Here is an 18,216-nt window from a genome sequence, read left to right on the forward strand (position 1 = left end):
AGCTATGTCTGTGTCATGCCTTGACCAAGCTGCAATTTATTTTGTTGCTTGTAAGTGCACCCCATTGCTCTTCTAATAGTCCTTTGAGTTTTGCCTCATGTAACCAAATGCTTCTTTCATTGGTAACCAGAAGTGCACTCCATGATTGTACTACTAGTCTATCGGGTTCCATAGAGAGGATCCTTTTTAAGAGTGAAAACGACCTTCCAATTGAGATTGTGTAACGCACCTGAAGTTTCAAACCCTGACATAAACTCGATGTCGACGCACGTCCACGTTCCTGAATTTTTGTGCCTTTTTTTTCCAACTTCTTTTGCCGAGCGACCAAGATAGATAGAATCTTAATCTGTTTCTTCTCTTGGAGTTATTATGTACCTCATTTTCCTCTTTGAGACAGTCTGAGGATGTGATTTGACCATTATAAAAATGAAGCAGTAGGGAGTTGCAAACAATCAAAGCAAACTAACAACCAACAAGATACCCTAACTTGTATGATTCTACAAGAACATTGGAGGACAACTTTGGTTCTTCGTCTCAAAATTGGAGAACATGCCTTGTATGATTAGAATTTCATCAGAGCATACCAATTGCCGAAGTTACAGCAGATGTCAGCGCTTACTGCATTGTCTCGGACAAGAGTGGTCACAGAATCCCATTCCCTCACTGATTCTGCCAATTGCCATTGATCTTCCTTGGTGCGTCTAAACCTCTTTAGTCATCGTTGTTGCTTGCTCGTTTCTTTTGCATAATACGCAGTACATTACTGCAAATCAGTATAGTCTTCATGGATGCCCACAGAATATTGGTGCGTAGCCGACCATGCTGTCTTGGATCCTAATTGACTATGATTAATTGAGCTACATAGATATGTTGCTGCCTTGATGTGTGTGTACGGAGGATTCTGTTGTTCGTCGTAAGACTTTGTCTCATTGGTTGTTGTTGACCTGAAGGCTGAAGCCACCCGTTTCATTAATCCCTGATTGCTAGCGTAAGCCTGTCTTGACTTCTAAACCTATATGTTGCTTGTTGCATCAGATTCCTCTGCAAGTCATTAACACTTTTTGATGTCTATGTAGACTACATATAAACATCGTTGCCTTTACTTTTGCCTGGTGGTGGTGATCTGGAGATTCAGGGCTTTTTGAAGTACGTATATGAACATCGTTTCCTTTAACTTTTGCATTTGTCTAAACAGGGAGCAGATGTATCTGATTGCTCTGGTGCTTTGATTTCATTGGAAATGGGCTGAGGCACTGAAGACAGGTGTTTATTTGTAGAAGGGAGGGACACTCTGACTAACATTCTGTGAACAAGAACAAGGTCTTCAATTATTTGGCAGCTTGGTAGAGAAAAATCAGCATGGGTTCCTATGCTAATGGAAGCACCTGTGCAAATGAAGACCCTCCATCAGCTGAGGAGATGAAAGAGCCGGCTTTTCCTCCAAAACCAATGCCACTACATGCCAATGGCTGGTTGAATGACATGAAGATATCCTCGCCTACTGCTGTCCGTGTGAACATCGGTAACCCCGGTGCTTTTGATCCGATCTACCGAGCTTGGACTGTGAGTTTTTGCCTTCTCTCTGAACTTGTTGCAGTAGTTTTGATATTGTAGGAGCTGTGATATTTGTCAATTCCTTGTCATTTGCAGAAGAAGTATCCTTCAGCAATGAACGCATTTGAAAAAATTGTTGCCTATGGCAAAGGCAAGAAGACAGTGTTGTTCTTGGACTATGATGGAACCCTCTCACCAATTGTCGATGAGCCAGACAATGCCATCATGTCTGATCAGGTAATATCATTGCAATATCAATCTCTGAAAGAGTTCCCTTCTCTTTGCCGAGTTTTGCTGAGTGAAAACATCTGTAAAATATCATATACATTTCCACAGATGCGCGAGGTGGTGAGGAATGCTGCATTGCATCTTCCCACGGCGATTATCAGTGGAAGGTCTTGTGATAAGGTGAACAAATTGTTGATTATCCTTTCCAATGGATTATAGTTTACTTCTAAGTATCTCATTCTAGGCTTTAACTCTGTTGAATCTGTTTAGGTGTTTGATTTTGTTAAATTAACCGAGCTGTACTACGCTGGTAGCCATGGAATGGATATCATTGGTCCAATGGGGAAAACTGGTTCTGTCACTGATAATAGAAGCTGCACTAACTCCGGTGCGAAGCAGGTGAGCACAAGCCTTTACCAATGGAGCCAATGAGATAGAATTTTGTCAGTGTTCACTATGCTTAGTACAGAGAACAACGGATGTTTCGTCAGTTTGGAGAATTTTCTTCTTACTATCTTTTGTAGGACAAGGAGGTGAAGATCTTCCAGGCTGCTAGTGAATTCAAACCAATGATCGATGAGGTATAAAATTTGCATGGTTTACAATTCCATATGATGCGATTCAAGATATTCAATGCAGCTCCATGTGATGCAGGTTTTTGGATTGCTCATCGAGAAGATCAGGGGAATCGATGGTGCAAAAGTTGAAAACAACAAGTTCTGCGTGTCAGTACACTACCGCAATGTCAACGAGAAGGTGGGCTCTCAGTTTTCTCAAAAATGATCTTGAGAGAAAAAGAACCACCTACTGACGGTGCTGCTGCTTCTAATCATTTGACTTTCAGGATTGGCCGATCGTTGCACAGTGCACAGATGATGTCCTGAAAGCCTATCCTCGCCTCCGACTGAGTCATGGACGAAAGGTATAAGCTGTAAATGAAAACACCAGCACAGCGACTCTTGAAAGGTGATCAACGGATGGATCTGGTTGCTGCAATGCAGGTTTTAGAAGTTCGTCCGGTGATAGACTGGAACAAGGGAAAGGCTGTGGAGTTCTTGTTGGACTCCCTAGGGCTAGCTGATTCTGACAATGTGCTCCCTATCTACATTGGAGATGATCGTACTGATGAGGATGCATTTAAGGTGCATAATATGGTTTTGATACAGAACAACCTTGTCTTTCTCTCATCTACATAATTCACTTGATGGTTTAAATCTGCAGGTTCTACGGGAAGATAAACAGGGTTTCGGAATTTTGGTGTCATCTGTACCCAAGGAATCTCACGCAGTTTATTCTCTTGTGGATCCATCTGAGGTAAATTCACTACTTTGTGTAGGGTGGGCTGCTACCATTTGCTGCACATCAAAGTTACACAATTGGATTGTTTTTATATATCGAACTGTTACATGATGCAATAGTTTTCAGGAAAAAAAAAACTCGCCTGCATTACTTGACTATGTGCTATTCCAATTGCAGGTGATGGACTTCCTGAAGAGATTGGTGAAATGGAAGGAGGAAGAAGCATTAAAATAACAATAAACTAGTTGATAATGTTTGTTGATGGTTTTAGGGTTAATTTCTGACAAAAAAAGGACTAGGGAACTGAATTGCGTATAATATTTATCGTAGACCCTGTAGCCAATCTCCTTATTTTAATCTGCAGTAGATTTGCTAAAATGCTCGTCTTCATGTAAAAGAATGCAAAGAATTCTGCACCAGTCAGTCTTATGAACAATAAGCTTCACCAATTAGTCCAACATTATGTTTGGTGGAGTTTCTTAGTTATTTTAGGTGGTTTAGAAGTTTGTTGAATTTCTTCACAGAGCAAACCCTTGCAAATTGCAATGCAAAACAAAGCAGACATTTATGTTTCCAATATTGAGTAAAGTCAGGTTGAACAAACTTCAGTGAATGTACACCAAATGCTTTTTTACAAGATGTGAAAAAAAGGAAAGTAAAACAGAGACTTCCATCTGCACCTTCAAAGAGATTATTCTGCTAAACTGTAAACACGTGCTGTTGAAGTCCCAGCACAAATGGCCTCCTTTTAAATCCAGGTAACCTCAGTCTTATGCCCTCTTGTTAGTCAAGGGATCGACAATGACTTGAGGTTTATAATCTGGTTTCAAGTACTCTGATAGCAAGGAAGCATACATATCGTAACGAGCAGTCATGCGGAAGGCCCACTTGTCTTTGATCTGGCGGCATAGGTTGAGATTCATATCAGAGATGGCCAAGCCATCTCGGTAGCGTGATAGTGATGGGGTGCAAGAAGCGTCCGGTGCTGAGAAATGGCTAGATCCATAGAAATGGCCGAAGTCTGCATGCTGAGGTTTCCCATCACCAGATGTGAAAGGATTTGGGAATACTTCTGTGCCAACCCGGTTAATTGATCCAACGAAGTAGCTGTTTGCAATTGCGGCGTTCCTTGCCTGAGGTAGAATAACAAAATATAAAAGATAATTATGCACTCCAAAGTTTCCAAATGCATTTACCAAAAATGTGTGTTATTATAGTGAAGAAAAGAGCACAAGAATTTTCTCCAACCTCAATAGGCCACATTGGTTCGCTGAGTTCACCAACAGTTGCAGATGGGTTGAACACTATTTCAGCTCCGTTGAGGCCAAATGCAAGCCAATTAAGGGGGTGATGTCTTCCATAACAAATGTTGACTCCTATTTTGCCGTAAGCTGTTTCAAACACTGGATGCCCAGTGTTACCCTCCATGTAGTATGTACTCTCATTGAAATCACCAACTCTGGGGATGTGATTCTACAGTAGTGTTTATTTAAAACTTTCTGCCAGAAGGGAGGAATAGAAAATGCAGGTTCAGAAAAAGAAAAATAAAGTGATGTGCATACCTTTCGATGAATGCCAATTATGTTGCCATTATTTCCAATAATGACAGCAGTATTCCAAATAGTCTCCCCATGGTTTACATCCCTTTCGAGGATTGGGCTCACAATTACCATGTTATACTTTTGTGCAAGTTCTTGAAGGAAATGAGTTGATTCTCCATTAACCGGTTCAGCAAACTCACACCATCTTTTCTCACGTGTGCAGAAGGCAAAAGGCATTGTCCAGGCTTCCTGAATTTTGCGGTATATATCATTAGAAACGTTCTTCCTCCTTTGGGGATATAACACAGCATCTTGAATTGTATACTATAATTTCAAATGTTCCAAAGAAATAGTACAAAGTACTCACTTGTAAGCACAAAATATTGACACCAGAAGCACCAGCTGCATCAATGATGGGTCTAATTTTATCCATGATAGCCTTCTTTTGCTCAGAAAAATGACAAGTGGTGGGAATAGCAATTGAGTTCTGAATTAGACCAACTCGAACAACTCGTGGTTGCCTAAGAAACTCTTTATCTGCACTAAAACGGAAGGCCTACAGAACAAGTAGATCACAGTTTAAATCTACCACCCAATATAATTTAATTTCTAAATGCTAGCACCTGACGTATTGAATAAAGATGCTACATCTGGCAATCCCACAATCAATTAAGAAAGAATCACTACTAAAGAAAACGACAAATTAGAGATAACCTGCACATCAAAATTATGCGTTTCTGCAAGAGTCATTGTGGCTTCAGGCAGTGCGATAGCCTCAAGAGGTCGTGCACAATTCAGCCCCAACAGCAACCGGCTTGCTTCCTGTTAACATGAAAAGATTGACAATATCAACAAAGTGAACATAAATGCCATCTAGATATCCTTATGTCTCAGTGAAATGTCTCAACTGGGAACTATTCGCTGGCTCGCTCTTTCCGTGGATACAGACATATTAGAATAGGGAGCTCTTTCTTTAGTCTAGTCATGAAGGAGAAAGGCTTTGAATATAAACAGCACTCTGACACGATTCGTGGGATTTTCACTACTAGAAAAGTCCGTCCGCGTGCCAAACCTTGTATAAAGATCAAATACTGGACATCAGGATCCCTCTAACTCATTTTAGTAGAAAACAGGTGAGCTCAGCAGGGTATAGCATATGTACAATTCGAAGTATCTACAATTCTGAAGTCAGACTGTACATAAATTTCACATCCATTGATCTTGCTAACTACCAATCAGTACCTCTGATACTCGCTAGGAACACTAGTTAAAAAAGGCACACAATTTCAATTGACACAGCTAGGTTACATAACCATCAGTAACATCAGTACGGGTCTTACAAGAATCATGTTTTAGGTCCACATCATAAATACTTAATTCAGTAGTACATTATCCATGGAGAAAGTGACTAGTTGTCGCACAACACAACCTTAATCATGAGGCCAATCAGAGCAACAAGACTCGTTCACCCGATTTTCTCGATTAACAGTAGTTCGATCACTCTTTCCGGGCCGTAATTTGGTTATCCAGGAGCTTGCCCGCGCACAAGGAAGCAACTGAATTTGGATACGGCATCCAATCCAAGAACCAAGAAACAGGCACGGACGACGACACGGCGGGACGAATCTAGCCGCCCCCGCCCGGTGGAGGAATAGAGGGTACCTGGAAGAGCTCGGGGGAGAGGTTGGCCTCCAGGAGCCTGTGCAGGGACTCGTACCCGCCGATCGACCCCTCCGGCGCCGCCTTCCCCTCCTCCGCCTGCGCCGCCTTGCCGTTGCTGCTCGCCATCCTCCTCTGCCGAATGACCACTCTTCCACCCAACTCCTCCGGATTGGACTGACTCGAGGGAGAGAGAAGCGAGCAGGACTCTTCAACTAGTGAGACGAAATGACAAAACGCATGTGATGATCTTGATTGGCTTCTTGCTTTGCTTCATCGTTGGATGATCAATCAACCAACCCACCCCATCCCCATGTGATTTGGATTGGCTTTTATTAAAATTGGACTTTAGAATAGATAAACTAATGATGTGCGTAATAACGTCCGTCTGATCCTGCAATGGTCAGCAACCATAACAAAAAGGCGTGCCAGCTATTAATACGTAAACAAGATGTGAAGGCGGAGTCAGAGGAATACGTTATCGGCCTCAAGAGACGCGTTCACCCCTCGATCCTAAACGGACGGCTCCTAGGCGGAGGAAGCAGATAGGCCCAACGCGACAGGCGATAGCTTACAGGACAGGCCCTGCCGCCGCCGCCGCCTAGCTGCCGATGGCGGCTGCCGCGGCCGCCCGGCTCCTCCGCCTGGCCCCGCGCCGGCTCCAGGTTAAGACCTCCCCGCTCGCCGCACTCTCGTTCCCACTCCCGCGTACGGCGCCGCTCGCCGCCGCCTCGGGGCGGCGGCAGAGCTTCTGCGCCGCGGCGCAGGCCTCCGCCCACGCCCCCGCTGCCGCTGCGGCCGCGGCGACCGGGCCGGCGGGGGAGGCCGTGGGGGAGTTCAGGAAGCGGATGCGAGTGGCGGATGTGAAAGGCGGGGAGGACGAGGGCGCCGCGTGGGTGGGCAAGGAGCTGGCCGTGCGCGGGTGGGTGCGCACCTGCCGCGCCCAGAGGACCGTCACCTTCGTTGAGGTGAGAGTGAGACATTTGCAACCCCGTTTTTGCTATGGCTCCCATCAATTGGAATGGCGCAGGGGTAATGCGTGCCGTTAGCAGATTTTACTTTTGCCGAAATGCTGGTGCATATGATTATCAGCTGGGTTAACTTGGTGATTTAGGACTCTGGAAGGGTGGAAAAGGTGCTTCCCTTTCGGGCATTGTTGGCATTGCTTCCCATTCTGGTTAATGTGAACTTTTGGTCATCATCACTTAATATTTCAGCAATGTTGGCCTAAATACTCTGAGTGAAATCTGGGGTTGGACACTTGCATTCAAATAGTTGAGGACTGTAGCTACCAGATCGTAACACCATGATCATGGGCCAGTGGAACCATTATGCTTATGCATGTCATGAAAGATTTTGTGATATTATGGACTCAAGTAGCTCTTGTCTTGCGTGCATGCATAGAATATTTATGGGGATTGGCTATTTGGAGGAATGATTATTAATAGTATTTTTCCTTTGGGAGTCTAATGCATTCTCAAATTTCAACTTTTAGGTCAATGATGGCTCTTGCTTGTCCAATATGCAATGTGTATTGACTTCTGACACAGAAGGCTATGACCAGGTACTATGTTTTACCCATTTACCGAAGGTTGAGATTGTTTACTTAATTGAACTTGTCTTAAATTGCATTCGTTGCAGTTGATTGACATAATGCTATAATACATTTTATTGTTCATTATTCCAATGATGGCTATCAGATAGACTCTGTCACTACCGGAGCATCTGTACTAGTTGAGGGAGTTGTTGCAAGCAGCCAAGGCGGTAAGCAAAAAGTGGAGTTGAAGGTTTCAAAGATCACTGTGGTAAATTTTCATTCTTTATAACTATTTTTAGTTCATGCATTCTTATGTCTGTAATATTAGCTTGTAAGATGTCAATAAGTTTCTTTCTGTTTTTTGCATATAAAAAATACAAGGAATACTTGTTGCATAGTGAGTTAATGTCTCATTTTGTGTAATATACAAGTTATGGTACTTTCTTTCCTATGCTACACTTAGACTAATTGGTCATAATTAAGCACGCTAGACGGTTAGAGAAATAACTTGCAGAGTCTGACAGCAATATTCTTTGTGCCTTTTATTTCTTTTCTTGTGTTCTAATGTTTCTTTTTTACTTTTCTTCTTGCAGATTGGGAAAAGTGACCCTACATCTTTTCCTATACAGAAGAAACGGGCATCAAGAGAATATCTTAGAACTGTAGCCCATCTCCGTCCTCGGACAAACACTTTTGGTGCAGTATGTTATTACTCACTGCTTGCTCCTTTTTTCTCCCCTTTCCTGGCATTCTGAACTTGAAAAGTCGCCAATTTGATATTCTTTTTAGTTCCTCATGGTGTAAAGGTGCATATGTTTTTTGACCATAAGATTGGAAATGATACATCTTCTTTCCTTCCATTACTCAACCAGAAATTGAAAAGCACTTTATCCAGTGTCATCCTTTATCTATTTGTATGATTAGTTCCCCAGGGTAGCTTACAAGTTAGTACACAATCTGTAAATATGGTTGCCTATGCAAATTTCTAGATTTGGCAATGGTATGGTTATAGAGGGTTCACTTAGTTTATTGCAAATGAGGGCCACTTGGACATTGAATTTCAAATTAATAGGTTATAAGCATTCTATGCTGATGATCTAGCTACACAAACCACTCGTAAAAAAATTGATGTGCGAAAAGTTAGTACTGTTGAGTGTTGACCATAAAAATCATTTGTCCTGTAATTATACACTCCTGTGGATTGCTTACTGTATCTGCGGGTATTTATTTAGGTGGCAAGAGTGAGGAATGCTCTGGCATATGCAACTCATAAATTCTTCCAAGACAATGGATTTGTTTGGGTATCGAGCCCTATTATTACTGCTTCGGATTGTGAAGGAGCTGGGGAGCAGTTTTATGTGACTACTTTGGTTAGTTTTTCTTCAATATGTTTCTTTAGATAGACTACTTGATTCCCTCAAGAACTTGATTGCTGTATAGAAAATATTCTGCTCATTTATGTGAAACTGAATTTATGCCTCGTTTCTATGTTTATCCAAATATTTCAATGGAGCTTATGCTCTGAATCAGAAACCATACAGCCTAACGAGCTACCTTATCCAGCTGTCATCAATTTTAGCATACACGTTGCATTTTTTTTATATTTTTTGGGACCTATGTGGCTTGTAGAACTTCCTTAAGTCCGTGCCTATCAAATATTTGGTGTATGGAAGTCATAGAAACATCCGCAGCAGGTTTAATGTTAGATCAGGATTCAGGTCGTACATATTATTTGGTGAATGCAAATGCAATCATTGAAGTTATGCCATGACTGTGATATCAGAATCATACTATCATTAGTCCATATGTATACTTTCATGCATATATTTAACAAATTCATTATTACTATTGGCATCTATTATCCTTTCACAAAACTTTTCATTAGAATGATATGTACCTCTCCACTTTGGCTCCTTGTTTTACTCCAAAAAAAAAAACTTTGGCTCCTTGTTCCTTGGTTTTGCTTATTGCATTCTGGTTTGAATGTATTTAATATTTCTGTCCAATTCTACAATTTAGCTTTCAAACAGTGCTGAAGGTGGTTCCCTACTCAAAGATATTCCTGCTACCAAGGATGGAAGGGTCGATTGGTCACAGGTAGCTTTTCCCCTTCTTAGCATGTTACCTGACTCACTCTGGTTATATGAATTGCTGCCCTATATTTAATTTTATTTGGTTTCTCAAAACTGTTCAAGTAATGTGACTGTTTCCTATGTTACTTATGTTAGGATTTCTTCTGCAAACCAGCATTTCTGACAGTTTCCGGACAGCTTAATGGTGAAACATATGCTTCGGCATTATCTGATGTAATTATTTTGCCATATTCATTTCAAACAGCTAACACACTGTTTGATAGCTTTAATCAATTTATTATTTCTTCACATTCATTTGTTGTTCCAGATTTACACATTTGGTCCAACATTTAGGGCTGAAAATTCAAACACAGCAAGACATCTGGCTGAGTTTTGGGTATTTGAAATTCTTGCTCCTGTTTTTCTCTCAGAATCCTACATAGACACTGAACTCACAGCTTCTTTTGCTGTTTTGTTGTTCTGAGTGAAGATGATTGAACCTGAGCTTGCCTTTGCGGATCTGAATGATGACATGGCTTGTGCAACTGCATATCTCCAGTATGTAGTAGGTGCCTTCTATTGATTTTTGATTGATGCTCAAGTCTACTGCTAGCCATTCTGCAGTGTAGCTTTATCAATGTTTTGTGTGTATTAAATCAGGGAAATTTCGAGCAGGGGTTTAGACTCACCTAATTATTGCTGTTTCATGCAGGTAAAGTATATTCTAGAGAACTGCAAAGAAGATATGGATTTCTTCAATACATGGGTTGAGAAAGGCATAATAGATCGACTAAATGTATACCTTCAATTTATAGCTTTCTTTATTTATCATTCCATGGCAGCAATGTAGCTTTGGACTTGGTGGCACATTTTGATTAAGAGGAATCTGACATACTGAAATCTCTTCTGCTTGACCTAGGATGTAGTAGAGAAGAAATTCGTTCACTTGTCATACACTGATGCTGTTGAGCTACTTCTTGGGTCCAAGAAGAAATTTGAGTTCCCGGTAATGCACACCTGACAGCTTTCTATGAATAACTTTCTCATTTTTGTCACAGGAAAATTTATCTGATGCGCTTACTTACAATTTAACTTTTACTTGCAATCATAATGGAGATTCAAGTATATAGTTTATGTATGAAATCATCTCTGGGCTTTCTACTACTGAACTCCACATGCCAATGTTCTTTTCCTGAGCTAGCATGGTGAAGGCAGAATTTGAAGTGACAATGATATGGAAAAAATATCTGACCTTTTTTTTGTACTATAAATCAACAGGTGAAATGGGGGTTGGATCTTCAAAGTGAGCATGAGAGATACATCACAGAAGTTGCTTTTGGTGGTCGCCCAGTTATAATTACAGATTACCCAAAGGTTTGCATTGTGCACTTTTCAGTGTTTAACTGGTCTTGAAACAAACTGGCGTACATTAAGATCCCTCTTTTCAACTTTGTTAGGAAATCAAGGCTTTCTATATGCGGCAAAATGATGATGGGAAAACAGTTGCTGCAATGGATTTGTTGGTTCCTCGGGTAGGCATATACAATCAACACAACATATATAAAATTCTTAGCTGTATGAATCAATGACATAAAATGGAACAACATCTTTTAGCTATTGCAAACAAACTGTGTTTCTGTTCAATGTCAGGTTGGTGAACTTATTGGAGGAAGCCAGAGGGAAGAGCGCCTTGATCACCTTGAAGCCCGGTTGGATGAGCAAAATCTGAACAAGGAGAGCTACTGGTGGTATTTGGATCTACGGCGATATGGATCAGGTTAAATACGTTAACCATGCTTGCTAATATTGAGGGATAAAAGCTGGATAATATGATTTTCTCTGTTTTTTCTATAATTACCATCAACAGTAGAAACTTTTGTTCCTGTGAACTGCCATGACAAACTTGTTCTTTTTTCTGCTTCAGTTCCCCATGCTGGTTTTGGTCTTGGATTTGAACGGCTCGTACAGTTTGCAACTGGAATTGACAACATTAGAGATGCCATCCCGTTTCCCCGAGTTCCTGGCTCTGCCGAGTTTTAGCGATGTGAAGATGTACGCAAATATATATTTTACGAAATTCTTGCCTGGGAGTTAAAGGAAAACACACCCGCATGGCCCATTACTATGCATTGTACAGAGTTGAACTGACACGTGCTAAGCTGAAGCAAAGCTATACCGTGGCATATTTCATTGTTTTGTGTAATTGACTTATATTTCATCGTGATAGTGATAGGTGTAGGATTTTTATTATTATTTTGTAATCTGAACACCAATTATTTTGTGAAGGGCAATTTTGTTTGTCCGGTGGCTTGGCATTTCGCCCATGCAAGCAATTGTAGCGTCAGGTCGCTCTGCATCAGGCCCCTTTTGGACCAAAGAATTTGTGGAGGAATTTTATAAGACTTGGCTGTTAGATGGTACTTATCTGGATGCACGGAACTATGGAAGGAGAACCATCTGTATGGATGCCATAGAGTAGCTTGGCTTGGTGTTAGATGGTGCCTCTGCGAGAACTGGTCCTTCCCTGGATTCAATTTCGATATGCTGCTAACAAGTAGCCTAAATTGCTGCATTACACGTTTATCTGTTCAGATAATTTGAGTAATTTGTGAGCTCAGTTATATCTTTTGCTTTAGTTTTTGACGTGTATTTACTCTTTTCCCATGTGACTTCAAAGAGCATCGTATTACCATGCTGATCTCGAATGCATGGTATCTGAATATAAGAAAGAAAGGGTGCTAGTCATCACCACCAAGTTTATCAACGTCTGCACTATATGTGACAATATCTGCTGTAACCTAACTGGCAAACAATTATAAGTCTGCTCCATGCGCACAAAGCCAACTACGTTCATGATGTTTTCATTATACTTGATGAGCTGCACAACATAAAACTAAAAGGAGGAAGGAATTATAGATTCAGTACCAAAGAGATTGCTCACTTAATTATTTTTTTACATTTTCACTATTATTCCAATTATCCAATAATTAGCTTAATAAACAAATAAAAACAAAAGTTCTTCAAAACTGGTACAAAGGCAGGTTCTTCATGGCTCAATGTGATATTGTGATGCCTACACCGGATCGGAGCCCCAAGTCAAAGTGACCCGAAAGATTCAAAATTCAAACGACAGGGGTCTCGGAAGTTAGTTGGTCCGGTGACGGAGCAAACGGAGCGTCCGCTGCTTCGCTCCCCGGAGGAAAATTCAGAATTCAAAATTCAAACCGTACCCCGCTGCCGCGCTCCCCGGAGCAAACGGATCGTCCGCTCGTCTGCCATCCGCGTCGTCCGTCGGGTACAAATTAATCCAGATCGGGGTCCATCTGCGCCCGCGCGAGCATTTCGTCGAACGCCTCCTCGACGGCGTCCAACAATCCGCTCTCGCGGAAGGCGCCGAGCACCCGCTGGAACTCCGGGAGACCCGGGCGCACCCCGTCGGCGTCCATCTGCTTCGCCGCGACGTCGTACGCCTCGGCCGCCTAAGCTGCGAGGTGAAGCCAGGTATGGTGCCTCTCCGCCTCTCGCTGCAGTCAGCTAGCCGCCGATCCCCGCCTTCTCCGCTGCAGTGATCATCGCTCGCGGGGGTTGTGTCTCCTCCGCCCGGAACGGCCCGGTCGACGGTAATGTTCCTGCTGCCTGCAACCCGATCATCCTCTTCTCATCCTCTGCATCTTGCTTTGCGTCGCAGTTGAAGAGCCACCGCCATGCGGCTGCGATCTCGGATGTGCACGCGAGGCTGCGCGCACCAGCGTGTTCTCGAGCCGGTGGCGGGGCCTCTGGACAGAGCTTCGTGACCTGAACTTCGACGGCGCGAACCACAACTCGCTCGACGCCGCGCTCGCCATGGTCTGCCCCGAGCTCGACCGCCTCCGCCTCCGCGGCAGGCGCGCCGCCGCGAGAATCTCCTTGCTGCTACGCGCCGCAGACCGGCTCGCGCCAGCTGAGCTCCAAGTCTGGCTGGAGTATGACTGCTACGACTGCAGCCTAATCGAGATGCCATTATTCAAACGCGCCACCTCGATCGATCTGTTCATCGGCAGGTACAACATTAGGCTGCCTCCCGCTGGAGACTTCGACAAGCTCGAGCAGTTGGCACTCGCCGGTGGTTACTGCTCTGTGAACCCCAGTGACTTCCTTCCCCGTTGCCCGCGACTGCGCAAGCTCGAGATGATGCGCAGCTAGAATTACTTGAAGGTCAACACACTCGCCGTTGACTCCAAGTCGCTCGAGGAGCTCAGGTGGGAGATCCGGCAGACTCAGACACACTGGCAACTGGAGGCTGTTCACATCGTGGCCCCCGAGCTTAGGAAGTTCACGTTGACAGCCTTAGAGGGTTCCCCGTTCCCCGTGTCGCTCTCGGCGCCGAAGCTAGAGGAGTTCTGCATACTGTTTAATTGTACACATTCTAGGATCGGGCCGGGCGAGACGTGGCTCCTCACCAACTTGCAGCTGGAGATGGCGAAGGGGTCGAGCAGCAAACACGGGCAGGGGCAGCTCCCTCGTTTCCATGAATGCGTGCTGTCTCTCTGCATAGGCCCCCACAAGGTACGGTGCACATACCTCCTCAGGGGGCTGCAAACCGTAACTTCGATTTAGAGCAGGAAGTAGCGCGGCTTCCGGTGACGGACTTGTGCGCCTTGGACCTGCGTCTCCGGACAGAGGGCCATGTCTTTGGAGCACTTGCGCTGGAGCTTCTCCGGATTCGGACCACCATAAAAAGGCTTAAAATAGTGGTGGAGGACAGGGTAACCATCCACCTAGCTTTCTCATGTACCTTCTGCAAATGCATGCACATTCTTTCCATATCTAGTCCCTTAACTCTTTCAAGTGTTAGTAATAACGAAACGTGCTTCCGTACTTTCTAGTTGGAGACATGCTCAGATAATTGTGACTGTGATCAAGACAGCAGCTGGAGAAATGAACAGATCTCCTTGCCAGATCTTGGAAGTGTTGGAATTTGAAGGCCTCCATGGGGCTGATCATGAAGCCGATTTTCTGAAGCTTCTATTCAGATCGGCGCCAATGCTAAAGGGAAAGAGAATGATCATTTATTAAACAGTCTGATAAGGTGCCACCAAGTGACAGAGGGTGCCAGGAGCTCTGCAGCATCTATAATTACTGTTTATCTAGTGCGATGCCAGATTTCATTACATCGATTGCCATAGTTCTCTATGCATGCTTTACTCGCTCCTAGATGTGTGAAAAGAGACTTCATTATCAATCCCTGCCTCGTTCAGAACTAAAAAATTAAAGAAAAGTATCCGACATTAATCCTATAGAAATTTAGGGCCTCAAGTGAAGTTCAAGCAACGCTGGTGTAATTTTTAGATGCCCAAACAGAGCCCAATAAGGCAAAGATGGTTACAATTATACATGGGCTAGAAGTCCAGCAGGGTTGGAGCTGGGCGTTTGATACAGTGATACCTGTGATCACGTGATGACACCCTTGATGCCAAGAATCCAAGAACTGCTGAGGAAAGCCTGCCTAACAGTCATTTTCTTAGACACGTTTTGACTACATGTTTGGTTTTAACACAGCTCGTCCTTAGACACACGTTTTGACATGCCAATTTTAACTTCAAAATACTTCTTTGCTTTTAATATAGCTCGTTCTTGCTTGCTTTCTCACGGAGATTTGCCAAATTCTTTTTATAAGTTCAAATAAATGCCTATTGTTCCCTTAAATCTTCGGCCAATGTTACGCAAAAACTAGATTATATGGATGCAGCACAGCTCATCTTTTCTTGATTGCAGATGCTGTACCATTATCCAGTAAGCATGATTCAGATGCTCTGTTATGTTTCTAAATTCTGACAACTCCCGCAGTCCCGCTAGGCTACACAGTCGCATTACAGTAAATTTTCACTACAAAAACAAGCATCCAGGTGCTACCTAACAAAATGCAAATGGAGAGGACTGCACCACTATACATTATGAGGAAGAGCTGATGTACCCTGACTGACATATTTGAAAGCACACTAATACAAGGGAAGCAAAACTCTGCTCAAGTTCAGAACAGCAGCGGCTTGTGCATGCCATTGTTCGCCGTTCCATCCATTTCCTTCCTTTCTGCAGCAAGAACCTGCCCTTCTTTCTTCTTTGCCCAAAGAACCACATACAGTCCGGAGAAGAGGAAAACCATACCCAATATGCTGCATTAAACATTAATACATCAATCCATTCTACGCAATCTATTCACATTTGGAGTCGGAAGACAAGCTGGGAGCTAAAATTCAGCTATGATTCGCAATGTTAAGCATGGATGGAATCTGGAACCTTCTAGTACCTTCCTGGCTGCATGACCCGCCCGAGGAAGAGCACGGAGAAGATGGCGGTGCCGACGGTCTGCGTGGGGCTGAACATGGAGACCATCACGGGGCCTTTCTTCTCCAGCGCCCACGTCTGGAACATGATGCACGCCGAGCTCACCACCCCGCCCTGCACCACCGACAAACCCCGGTCACGCCACGCTGGCCGAGCTGCGCCCACAGATCTATCACCATTTCGGCAGTACCACGAACACGAGGGAGAGGACGATCTGGAGGCTGATCTGGGGCGTCCCGGGGCTGAACCGCCCCGCCGTCGCCACCTGGAACGCCGCCGTCATCGCCGCGCCGATCAGCGACGTCACGGAGCACAGCGTGAACGGCGCCGGGAAGTGGAGCATGGTCGCCGCCTGCATCACGATCGTGCCCGAGAGCACGAGGACCGCGCCGAGGAGGAACAGGCAGCCCGCCACCCATTTCGCGGCGGCAGCGCGGGCCACCGACCGCGGCAGGAGGTGCCCCGGCGGGGCGTCCGGGCTCTGCAGGACGCTCATGGCCACGGCGCCACCCAGGCAGACCACGGTGCCGAGGATCTTGGCCCTCGTGTACCGGCACTTGAGATCAACCCTCTCGAACCTGCAGTTGCAGACACGAACAAACTAATGTACTGCAGCCGCAATGCAATTCAGTATTCATCTCACGGTGTGGATTGGATGGGCCACGGCCGGCGGGAGCTAGTACCCGAGACAACCGGAGATGACGAAGATGAAGCCGGGGGCGAGGTTGGGCATGGCGGAGGCGATGGCCGGGGACGTCATCTTCATGCCCTGCAGCAGCAGAGCCTGGAATCCTGTCACCCTGGAACACACCAACATGGATCAACAAGCTCATTTGAGATCGAGCAACACTTAATAATTGCTAGAGTTTCTTACCCTCCCAGAGCCAGCAAGACGAACTGGAAAAGCAGCCGGCTGGTCAGCTCCGACGGCCATTTCTTCCTGCTCCATCCATGCGCGCACGCATCGTCGTCAATCGCAGATTCGCAGAGCGATCAAAGAATGTAAAGAATAAAAAAGTAACGAATAATAATTCAGGGGGATGCATGCATGATCATTGATAAAATCAAACCTCTCGAGCTTGACGGCGAAGGGGATGGTGAGGACCGCGGTGCAGAGGCTGCCGAAGGCGACGAGGAAGAGCGGGTCCAGCCCCAGCGCCAGCACGGGCGTCACCACCACCATGTACGCCGCGCCGGCCAGCTGCACGCCCACCAGCCCCAGCGAGATGGCGCCGTCCTCCCAGCACCCGCGGCCGCCGCCGGCGGCGTCGTCGAGCGGCAGGAGCAGCGGCACGGCGACGGCGTCGGCGGTGGCGGGCGCACCGGCCATGCACGCGGCGGGTCTCCCGTAGCTTTTCCGATGGCGCGCGCGCGCTGTGGTGTGGCCACTCCGCACGTCGCGCGGGCTCTGGAAGAGTTTGCTATTCTGAGGAGCCGAGGGGGCGAGAGGGCTCGCTATGGTAACCGTCCACTGCCGAACTGAACAAGAAATGTCACAAGGGAGCAGTACCCGGCTGAATGTTGAATCGCAAAGACGTGATTGCCGGAGGGGAGGAGGAAGAGAACACACCGGGCCGGAGTTGGGGAAGAACGGGACACGGAAAGAGAGCTCGTTCGGATTGTAGAAGCAGACGATTTTCATACAAAATGGCTGGATTGCTACAGCAGTAATAAATAACAGTAAGAGAGGATGACACGGGCATGGTGACAGACTGACATGTTGTTCAGCTCATGGGCACTTCCTCAGTGGCCTTTTCGTTTAAGCTCCCTAGCGATTCCATCTCTTTCACGAACAATTCGGCATTCTAATTTCTAAACTGAGAACATGACGATCTGTTCTGAGTCGAGACATGTCTGTTCTGCATTGCTCATTTCTACAATCATTGATTAGTTGAACAAATTAACACCCACTGATTCACATTGCAAGCTATCAGACTTCTAATGCAATCAACTTCAAAGAAGAATCAAAGGTGCAACCTCGGTTCTACTTGAGGCAGGGCAG

At 45.0% G+C, this 18,216-nt stretch overlaps 4 protein-coding genes across 5 annotated transcripts; 2 read left to right on the forward strand and 2 right to left on the reverse strand.

Moving 5' to 3' along the window:
- The first annotated feature begins 1,131 nt into the window (after positions 1–1,131).
- On the forward strand, positions 1,132–3,525 carry LOC112879878 (probable trehalose-phosphate phosphatase 10). Its single transcript, XM_025944301.1, has 10 exons — positions 1,132–1,563; positions 1,651–1,791; positions 1,891–1,962; positions 2,053–2,181; positions 2,307–2,363; positions 2,437–2,538; positions 2,627–2,704; positions 2,784–2,924; positions 3,004–3,096; positions 3,259–3,525. Exons 1-10 carry the CDS (start codon positions 1,360–1,362, stop codon positions 3,313–3,315), a joined length of 1,074 nt encoding a protein of 357 aa, XP_025800086.1. The 5' UTR covers positions 1,132–1,359; the 3' UTR covers positions 3,316–3,525.
- A 120-nt stretch (positions 3,526–3,645) lies between these two features.
- Positions 3,646–6,643, reverse strand: LOC112879876 (beta-ureidopropionase). Its single transcript, XM_025944300.1, has 6 exons — positions 6,285–6,643; positions 5,337–5,444; positions 4,990–5,178; positions 4,644–4,871; positions 4,330–4,554; positions 3,646–4,214 (listed from the first exon to the last, which is right to left on the reverse strand). Exons 1-6 carry the CDS (start codon positions 6,408–6,410, stop codon positions 3,852–3,854), a joined length of 1,239 nt encoding a protein of 412 aa, XP_025800085.1. The 5' UTR covers positions 6,411–6,643; the 3' UTR covers positions 3,646–3,851.
- A 163-nt stretch (positions 6,644–6,806) lies between these two features.
- Positions 6,807–12,310, forward strand: LOC112879875 (asparagine--tRNA ligase, chloroplastic/mitochondrial). Its single transcript, XM_025944299.1, has 15 exons — positions 6,807–7,249; positions 7,777–7,845; positions 7,982–8,086; positions 8,412–8,519; positions 9,051–9,188; positions 9,838–9,915; positions 10,047–10,124; positions 10,219–10,287; positions 10,381–10,455; positions 10,603–10,686; positions 10,810–10,896; positions 11,169–11,264; positions 11,348–11,422; positions 11,541–11,667; positions 11,815–12,310. The coding sequence occupies exons 1-15, from the start codon at positions 6,893–6,895 to the stop codon at positions 11,928–11,930; spliced, it is 1,662 nt and encodes a 553-aa protein (XP_025800084.1). The 5' UTR covers positions 6,807–6,892; the 3' UTR covers positions 11,931–12,310.
- A 3,375-nt stretch (positions 12,311–15,685) lies between these two features.
- LOC112879433 (WAT1-related protein At5g47470-like) lies at positions 15,686–18,018 on the reverse strand. 2 transcript variants are annotated; one of them, XM_025943679.1, is made up of 6 exons: positions 17,285–18,018; positions 17,089–17,154; positions 16,898–17,014; positions 16,408–16,792; positions 16,177–16,328; positions 15,686–16,042 (listed from the first exon to the last, which is right to left on the reverse strand). In XM_025943679.1, exons 1-6 carry the CDS (start codon positions 17,854–17,856, stop codon positions 15,901–15,903), a joined length of 1,434 nt encoding a protein of 477 aa, XP_025799464.1. In that variant the 5' UTR covers positions 17,857–18,018; the 3' UTR covers positions 15,686–15,900. The 2 variants fall into 2 exon arrangements, with proteins under 2 accessions (XP_025799464.1, XP_025799463.1); XM_025943678.1 differs by having other exon boundaries at positions 16,405–16,792.
- Between the last annotated feature and the right edge of the window lie 198 nt (positions 18,019–18,216).

This window comes from Panicum hallii, chromosome 2, assembly GCF_002211085.1.
Source record: "Panicum hallii strain FIL2 chromosome 2, PHallii_v3.1, whole genome shotgun sequence".
Lineage (NCBI taxonomy): Eukaryota > Viridiplantae > Streptophyta > Magnoliopsida > Poales > Poaceae > Panicum > Panicum hallii.